Below are 9,296 nucleotides of genomic sequence, written 5' to 3'. Positions count from 1 at the left end.
GTCCCCACTTGTCAGAGCAGGGCTGCATTTCGCTGCCCCGCCCAGGTGGGACCCCCGGGATAGCGGTTTTGGGGGGTCTCACCCCAAAATACAGCTCAGGGCCATGTTTTGGGGGATGAAATAAATGGGGGAAAATCTTTGGCAGGAACATTTTTTTCCTTGGGGCTGCTCCTTCTCTCATCACTGCCTTCCCCCGGCGCTTGCAACCCCCCCACCCCCACCCCCCTGAGCCCCAAATCCTCTTGAGGCCTCTGTCCCTTCTGTGTGCCCCTTTGGTTGCCGCCCCCTACCCCTTTGGGTGCCCCCCATGTGCCCCCATGCCCCTTTGGGTGCTCCACTCACCCCTTTGGGTGCCCCCCATGTGCCAACCCCCCCTTTTGGTACCCTCTGGCCCTTTTGGGTGTCCCCTGTCTCCTGATGGGTCTCCCCCAGACTCCTTAGGGTGCCCCCCCAGGGTCCCTCATGCCTCCTTGGGTACCCCCCAAGCCCCTCTGGGTGCCCCCCGGAGACCCCCAGTCCCCTCTCAGTGCCTTTTTGGGGTCCCCTGGTGCCTTTCCCCTCCCTGCCACCCCCCCAGAACCCCCGGCATCCCCCCTCACTCACCCCCATGGCCATGCGACAGCCCCCCCTTTGTCCCCCCCAAATCCCCGGGGTGTCCTTGGCCCCCTTAAGGGCCCCCACCCAGTGCTGGCCTCGCGCCCCGAATGTGACGGGCGGCCCCAGCTGCCACCGCAATGGAGGAGAGGTGAGTTCCCCAGGGGGGGCTCCCGGTGCACCCCAGCGCTGCACCCCTCGCCCCCCCCACCCCAGCTGAAGCCCCCCCGTTTCCCCCAGGGTGCCCTCGGTGGAAGCCTACGAAGCAGCCATGGTGCTGAGCGGGGTGGGGGACGCGCTCGGCTACCGGGGGGGCCGCTGGGAGTACTGCACCTCGGGCCCCCAGATCCACGCCGAGCTGGCCGAACTGGGGGGGCTGGAAGCCATCAGTCTCGAGCCCCCTGAGTGGCCCGTCAGCGATGACACCATCCTCCACCTTGCCACCGCTGAGGCTCTGGCTACAGGTTGGGGGGAGGGGGGGCAGTGGGGGTCCCCGTTACACCCCACAGACACAGGGAAGGTCCCCAAGGGATGGCATCCGGGGGGGGGGGCGTGTCCCCCCCTTTTTTTACCCCTGGGTTGTATGGGGCGGGGTCCCTGGGAAGGTTGGGGGTCCCCGTTATACCTCTGAGCTGCTTAGGGGGGTTCTGAGGGAGGTTGGGGGTCCCCTTTGTACCCCTGAGCCAAACTGGAGGGGCCCTGGGAGGCACTTTTGGGGGTCCCCAGCAAGCCTGTGAGGGTGTTTGGGGGCATCCTAATTCTACCCCCCGCCCTTTCAGGGGCCCCAGTGAGGGTCCCCATTCCGCCCCCCCCACAAATAATTGGGGTGGGTCCCAATTTGCCTTCGGGGGGGTGTGGGTGTGGTGGCGAGGGGGGGTGATTACCCCTTTCCCACCCAATTTAGGGTGCTCAGGAGGGTCCCCCTCAGGATTTCCCCTGAATTTTGGGGTGTCCATGGGTGCTGTCCCACATGGATGGGGGGTGGGGGGGGATCCCCCTTCCCCTCCAGATTTGGAGCCGGTGGGTGGTGCCCCCATTCTGAGGCATCCATGGGGGGGGGGTGTCACATTACCCTCTAGTTTTGGGGGTGTCCATGGTGTGTGTGTGTCCCCTTTTCCCTCATTTTAGGGGTCCAAAGGGGGGCTGGGTTGTCTATGGGGTGGTGTTCCCTCCCCCCCACCATTGAGGGGTCATGCAATGGGGGTCATCCCCCTCCCTTTCAGGTTTGGGGGGGCATAGGGTGGCCGGGGTGGGTCCTCACTAGTCCCCCCGCCAGGCGCAGAGGGGGAACCCCTCCTGCAGGAGCTGGCTCGGCGCTACGTGGCCGCCATGGGTGACATGGAGGGTCGCAAGCCGGGGCCCACCAGCATCCTGGGTGAGTGGGGTGAGGGTCTGCGGGCGGTCGGGGGGTGTCAGGGGTGTGTGTGTGTCTCATGCCCTCGACCCCCACCCCCCCACCCCCCCTCCCAGGCACCTCGCAGCTGCGGCCTGGGGAGCCCGAGGGCTACCGCATCCCCTTCAACCCCACGGGCACGGGCTGTGGGGCCGCCATGCGCAGCCTGGCCATTGGCCTCAGGTGGGGAGGGGGCGACGGGAGCAGGAGCGGCGGGGGGCGAGGGGGCGCGGGGGGACGCGGGGTGGGAGAGACTGAGGCGGCAGAGATGGGGCGGGCATGGTGGGGATGGGGATTTGGGGTGTCGGGGATGTGGGGATGGGGCACAGGGAGCAGGTGGGGGTGTCAGGCCTGGGCGGGGTGGGCATGGGGATGTGGGGGGTGTCAGGGATGGGGATCGGGGGTAGAGGGATGTGGGGTGTCGTGGATGGGGGGGTGGGGTACAGGAATGTGGGGTGTCAGGGATGGGGATTTGGGGTGTTGGGGCGGGTGGGATGGGCACAGGGAGAAGATGGGGGTGTCAGAGCAGGGTGGTGGGGACACAGGGGTGTCGGGTCACAGGGACATGGAGGGGTTGGGGCCAGGGGAGACCAGGACAGTGGGGACAAGGGTGGTGGGGTGGGGATAAGGACGATACTGGGGATACTGGGATGGGGCGGGGACAGGGCTGGTGTCTGTGCAGGTACCCACACGCCTGGGAGCTGCCGACGCTGATCCGGGTGAGCATCGAGAGTGGGCGCATGACCCACCACCACCCCACGGGTGGGTGCCAGGCGGGGGGGGGGAGGATGGGATGGGGGAGGAGGGGCCACTGGAGCCCCCCCTGAACCCCTTGTCCCTGCAGGGTACCTCGGGGCGCTGGCGGTGGCCCTCTTTGGGGCGCTGGGGGCTCGGGGGGAGCCCCCAGAGCGCTGGGGGGCTGAGCTGCTGAGGGTCCTGCCCCTCGCGTGGGACTACGTGGAGGGCACCGGGGTGGCCGTGGAGGCCAATGCTGCCGCCTGGCCCTTCTTCGGGAGTGCCTGGCACCGGTAAGGGGTTACTGGGGTGGTCCTGTGGGGGCACTGGGAGCACTGGGAGGGGGTCGTGAGGCTACTGGGAAGGGTTTAGAGGGGGCACTGGTATCACTACTCTGCTCCAGTGCCTGGATGGCCCCAGTGTTCCCTGCCCCACTGGCACTGGTGTCGCTGCTGACCCTGGTGCCCAGCCTCTCTGCAGGGTCTCCAGGGTCCCCAGTGTCCCCAATGTCCCCACCATCCTCAGCTGTGGGAATGTGGCCCAGGGCCACACCCCCATCCACTGACCTCTGTGTCCCTGGTGTTACTGGTGTCCCCACTGCACCCATGGCCATGGAGCCCCCAACGACCCCAGTGGCTGGAGAGCCACAGCCCAGTGACCCCCAGTGTCACCAGTTACCCCATTGTCACTGGTGACAGCAGTGACCCCAGTGTCCCCAGTGACTGTCTCCAGTGTCCCCAGTGACCCCAGTGTCTCCATGTCTCCAGTGTCTCTGCTGAACTCAATATCCCCATGTCCCTGGTACCACCAGCACCCCCAGTGACCCCAGTGTCCCCAGATCCTCAATGACCCCAGTATCTCCAGTGACCCCAGTGTCTGCACATGCTCAATGATTCCAGTATCCTCAGTAACCCCGGTGTCCCCATGTCCTCGATGGCTCCAGTATCCCCAGTGACCCCGGTGTCCCCATGTCCTCAATGACCCCAGTATCCCCAGTGACTCCAGTGTCCCCACATCCTCAATGACTCCAGTATCCTCAGTAACCCTGGTGTCTCCACATCCTCGATGGCTCCAGTATCCCCAGTGACCCTGGTGTCCCCATGTCCTCAATGACTCCAGTGTTCCCAGTAACCTTAATGTCCCTGCAGGTACCTGGAATCCCGGGGTCTTCTGGAGGGTCATGGCCCACCGCAGGTGCCACCCCTTCCGTCACCGGCCGAGCGGGACGCGGCGTACCTGGGCTGGGCGCTGGAGGGGTGGGCAGGCCGCAGTGGCCACGACGCTCCCATGGTGGCCCTGGAGGCTCTGCTGGCAGCCGGAGGGTGCTGGGGGGACCTGTGTGCCCGCGGGGTGCTGCATGGCGGCGACAACGATTCGACGGGGACCATTGCTGCCGGGTGCTGGGGGCTGCGGGGGGGGCTGGTGCCCGTCCCCCCCGGGCTGCACCGCTCTCTTGAGCACCGTGAGCGGCTGCGCGACGTCGCCCATCGCCTCCATGCGCTGGCCTGGGGGAGACGCTGAGCTCCCGCTGTGTCACACACACCCCACCCCCACCGTGGGAAGCCTTTGTGGGTCCCCGGGATGCAGCAGAGACCTTCATGGAGTCCTGGAAGGGCTTGGGAGGGTCTATGGGGATCAGCTGGGACCTTCACTGGGTCCTGGGGTGCTTCAGGAGGGACCATGGGAGACCATGGGGGGAAGCAAGTCCATCACAGGGTGCTTAGGGGCTCAGGCAAGCCCCAGAGACACCACCACAGCCACATCCAGGTGGCCTTTTATCCCTCCTCAGTCAGAGACCCCAGAAACTCCCTGAGGAGCCTCGGTCACCCCCGTAGTAAAAGAGCATCCTCCCAGGTCACTGTGTCTAGGTCTGTGCCCTGCGCCTCTTGTCCCATCACTGCCACCGCTGAGATCCCACTTGTTGGGAACCCCTACAGCCAAGTCTTCTCCAGGGTGAACAGTTTGGGCTCACACAGACCCCAGGAGGCTCCTGGCCGTGGGATGTCTCAGGGCTAATGGGCCCCAAGGGTACAAACCTCCAAGGGTGAGGAGCCCCAGGGCTCATAGAGTCATAGAACATCCTGAGCTGGAAGGAACCCACAAGGAGCATCAAGTCCAACCCCTGTCCCTGCACAGGACACCCCAAATTCACACCGTGTCTCTCAGGGCCTTGTCCAAGGGCTTCTGGAATATCGCCAGGCTGGTGCCGTGATGCCTCCCTGGGGAGCCTGTGCCAGGGCTCCACCACCCTCTGGGGGAAGGACCTTTCCCTAACGCCCAGCCTCACCCTCCCCTGGCACATCTCCCTGCCATTCCCTCGGGGCCTGGCGTTGGTCACCAGAGAGAAGAGATCAGCGCCTGCCCCTCCTTCTCCCCTCGTTAGGAAGCTGTGGAGCGCCATGAGGGCTGCCCTCGGCCTCCTCTGCTCGAGGCTGAACAAACCCAGCGACTCCAGCCGCTCCTCATACACTTTCCCCTCTAAACCCTTCCCCAGCTCCGCGGCCTCCTCGGGACACTCTCCCGTAGCTTTATACCCTCAATGTCCTGCGGCACCCAAGGCTACCCACAGCACTCGAGGTGAGGCCGCCCCAGTGCGGAGCAGAGCAGGACAATCCCCCCCTCGCCCGGCTGCGATGCAGGGCTCGATGCCCCCCAGGGCACGGCTGGCCCTCGGGGCTGCCAGGGCACGCTGCTGGCTCGTGTTCAACTTGGCACTGACCAGAACCCCCAGGTCCCTGCAGAGCTGCGCCCCAGCCTCTCGTTCCCCACGCTGTCTGTGCATCCAGGGTTGACGCGCCCCAGGGGCAAAACCCAGCACTTCCCCTTGTTAAACTCCTTATGAGTGGTGATTGTCCCCAGGGTGGTCCATTCCAAGGGTGATGGGCCCGAGGGATGATGGGTGCCCAGGGTTAACCACCCAGAGGACAAGGGCTCCTAGGTGTGATAAGCTCTCAATCAGCCTGTGGCTGACTGGACACGCAGGTGCCAGGGTTTAGCCCCCGAAAGCGATAGGCTGAAATGATGCTGGGTCCCCAGGGTTAACAAGCGTAATATCCCCTGAGATGAAGCACAGCAAGGGTGATGGATCCCAGGGCAGTGGAATCCCAGGGTTAACAAGTGAAAAGGTGATTGGCCCGAGGGTTGGTAGGCCCGGATGGCTAACACCCTCAAGCGTAACTGGCTAAAGAGGTGGTTTCAAAACTTCAAGTGCAATGACCCACCCAGGCTGATGGGCCACAAGAGCTAATGACCCCAGTGGTGTTGGGCCTAGTGGTAGATGGGCTTTAACCACCTCAGTGGGGTTGGGCCTAATGGTAGATGGGCTTTAACCACCCCAGTTATGTTGGGCCTAATGGTTGATGGGCTTTAACCACCCCAGTGGTGTTGGGCCTAATGGTTGATGGGCTTTTACCACCCCAGTGGTGTTGGGCCTAATGGTAGATGGGCTTTAACCACCCCAGTAGTTTTGGGCCTAATGATAAACGGGCTTTAACCACTCCAGTTATGTTGTGCCTAATTGTTGATGGGCTTTAACCACCCCAGTGGTGTTGGGCCTAATGGTAGATGGGCTTTAAGTACCCCAGTGGTGTTGGGCCTAATGGTAGCTGAGCTTTAACCACTCCAGTAATGTTGGGCCTAATGGTAGATGGGCTTTAAGTACCCCAGTGTTGATGGGCTTTTACGGTGCATGGGCTTTAACCACTCCAGTGGTGTTGGGCCTAATGGTTGATGGGCTTTAACTACCCCAGTGGGGTTGGGCCTAATGGTAGATGGGCTTTAACCACCTCAGTGGGGTTGGGCCTAATAGTAGATGGGCTTTAACTACCCCAGTGGTGTTGGGCCTAATGGTAGATGGGCTTTAACCACCCCAGTGGGGTTGGGCCTAATGGTAGATGGGCTTTAACCACCCCAGTGGTGTTGGGCCTAATGGTTGATGGGCTTTAACCACCCCAGTTATGTTGGGCCTAATGGTTGATGGGCTTTAACCACCCCAGTGGTGTTGGGCCTAATGGTTGATGGGCTTTAACCACCCCAGTTATGTTGGGCCTAATGGCTGATGGGCTTTAACCACCCCAGTGGTGTTGGGCCTAATGGTAGATGGGCTTTAACCACTCCAGTTGTGTTGTGCCTAATTGTTGATGGGCTTTAACCACCCCAGTGGTGTTGTGCCTAATTGTTGATGGGCTTTAACCACCCCAGTGGTGTTGGGCCTAATGGTAGATGGGCTTTAAGTACCCCAGTGGGGTTGGGCCTAATGGTAGATGGGCTTTAACCACCCCAGTGGTGTTGGGCCTAATGGTTGATGGGCTTTAACCACCCCAGTGGTGTTGGGCCTAATGGTAGATGGGCTTTAAGTACCCCAGTGGTGTTGGGCCTAATGGTAGCTGAGCTTTAACCACTCCAGTAATGTTGGGCCTAATGGTAGATGGGCTTTAAGTACCCCAGTGTTGATGGGCTTTTACGGTGCATGGGCTTTAACCACTCCAGTGGTGTTGGGCCTAATGGTTGATGGGCTTTAACCACCCCAGTGGGGTTGGGCCTAATGGTAGATGGGCTTTAACCACCTCAGTGGGGTTGGGCCTAATAGTAGATGGGCTTTAACTACCCCAGTGGTGTTGGGCCTAATGGTAGATGGGCTTTAACCACCCCAGTGGGGTTGGGCCTAATGGTAGATGGGCTTTAACCACCCCAGTGGTGTTGGGCCTAATGGTTGATGGGCTTTAACCACCCCAGTTATGTTGGGCCTAATGGTAGATGAGCCTTAACCACCCCAGTGGTGTTGGGCCTAATGTTAGACAGGCTTTAACCACTCCAGTGCTGTTGGGTTGAATGGTAGATGGGCTTTATCCACTCCAGTGCTGTTGGGTTGAATGGTAGATGGGCTTTATCCACTCCAGTGGTGTTGGGTTGAATGGTAGATGGGCTTTATCCACTCCAGTGCTGTTGGGTTGAATGGTAGATGGGCTTTATCCACTCCAGTGGTGTTGGGTTGAATGGTAGATGGGCTTTATCCACTCCAGTGGTGTTGGGCCTAATGGTAGATGGGCTTTAACCACCCCAGTGATGTTGGGCCTAATGGTAGATGAGCCTTAACCACCCCAGTGGTGTTGGGTTGAATGGTAGATGGGGGTTAACCACCATAGTGTTGTTGGGCCCCAGGCAATGGGCTCCCAGGGTTATCCCCGCCAAGAGCGATGGGCACCCAGTGTCACATACCCCAAAATTTCCAGTCCCAAGGAGTGCTGGTTACCTGGGTTTAAACCCCACAATATTTAGGGACTCTGAAACTGATGGGTTAAACACCCAAAGGCTGGCTGGACCCAAGGGGTGATGGACCCCCACAGTGTGGTGGTGCAGCCCCCGCCGTGGTCCACTCCCAGATCTCAGGATAAGCCTTATTGTGCCAATCTCTTAGTCACAAGTGCTGTGACTTTGGCGTCAGGCACCTCCTGGCCACACCTGGGCCGTCTGTGCCTGGGCTGTACACCAGAGTGACTCAGCACAAAGTTTGGCCGGAATGGGAGACACTGCCCAAAGCCAATCATCTCTGTCCTATATCCAGCGATCCATGAGGGAGACCTTTGGAGCTCTCCGGGACCGAGCTGTGTGACCCCGTATCTCTCCCGGGGCTGGGACGCCTCTGGGGGGAGGTTTCTCAAGGAGTGAAGGCTGATCCATTGACGATTTCGCGGGGACTCAAAGGCCTGACTTTGCGAGGTTCACCAGCTGTGCGCTGATGAACGCCAGCACAGAAAAGTAATTCATGAAATCCATGAAAAGAGAACTTTTAATCAGTGATGTACGCACGCAGCTTGATTTAATCTGTCTGCCTGTCTGTGTGTACATGTGCAATTTGATTTAGAGCTGTCGGTCTGTCCATGTATGTGTGTGATTTGAGTTAAACCTCATCCGTGTGTACGGCCCTGCTGTAAATTTTGGGTGACCTTGTCATTCTCAAATCTTTAACTAAGTCGATATTTTGATTGTAACAAATCCAAGAATCCCAGGTTGGAAGGGACCTCAGGGATCATCTAGTCCAACCTTTCGAGGAAGAGCCCAGCCTAGACAAGATGGCCCAGCACCCTGTCCAGCTGACTCTTGAAGGTGTCCAACGTGGCCGAGTCAACCCCTTCCCTGGGGAGATTATTCCAACGGTGACTGTCCTCACTGTGAAAAATTTCCCTCTTGTGTCCAATCGGAATCTCCCCAAGAGCAACTTGTGTCCATCCCCCTTGTCCGCTCCATGTGACTCCGTGTAAAAAGGGAGTCTCCATCTTCTTTGTAGCTGCCCCTTGAGTCCTGGTACATGGGGATGAGACCCCCTCTGAGCCTCCTTTTCTCAAGGGTGAACAAACCCAGCTCTCCCAGCCCATCCTCGTATGGCAGCTTCCCAGTCCTTTAACCATCTTGGTGGCCCTTCTCTGGACCCCTTCCAGCCTGGCCACATCCTGTTTGTAGAGCGGGGACCAGAACTGGACACAGCACTCCAGGTGTGGCCTGACCAGTGCTGAGTAGAGCGGGATGATGACTTCTTTCTCTCTGCTGGCGATGCCCTTGTTGATGCAACCCAGCA

At 60.4% G+C, this 9,296-nt stretch overlaps 1 protein-coding gene across 1 annotated transcript; it reads left to right on the top strand.

Annotated features, from left to right (window-relative positions):
• Positions 1-694: 694 nt before the first annotated feature.
• LOC135317552 (ADP-ribosylhydrolase ARH1-like) lies at positions 695-4,577 on the top strand. Its single transcript, XM_064473836.1, has 7 exons — positions 695-745; positions 835-1,058; positions 1,871-1,969; positions 2,065-2,170; positions 2,670-2,749; positions 2,832-3,015; positions 3,871-4,577. Exons 1-7 carry the CDS (start codon positions 735-737, stop codon positions 4,241-4,243), a joined length of 1,077 nt encoding a protein of 358 aa, XP_064329906.1. The 5' UTR covers positions 695-734; the 3' UTR covers positions 4,244-4,577.
• Positions 4,578-9,296: the final 4,719 nt, after the last annotated feature.

Source organism: Phalacrocorax carbo, chromosome 26 (assembly GCF_963921805.1).
Source record: "Phalacrocorax carbo chromosome 26, bPhaCar2.1, whole genome shotgun sequence".
Taxonomy (NCBI): Eukaryota; Metazoa; Chordata; class Aves; order Suliformes; family Phalacrocoracidae; genus Phalacrocorax; species Phalacrocorax carbo.
This window is presented reverse-complemented; position numbering and strand designations above follow the sequence as displayed.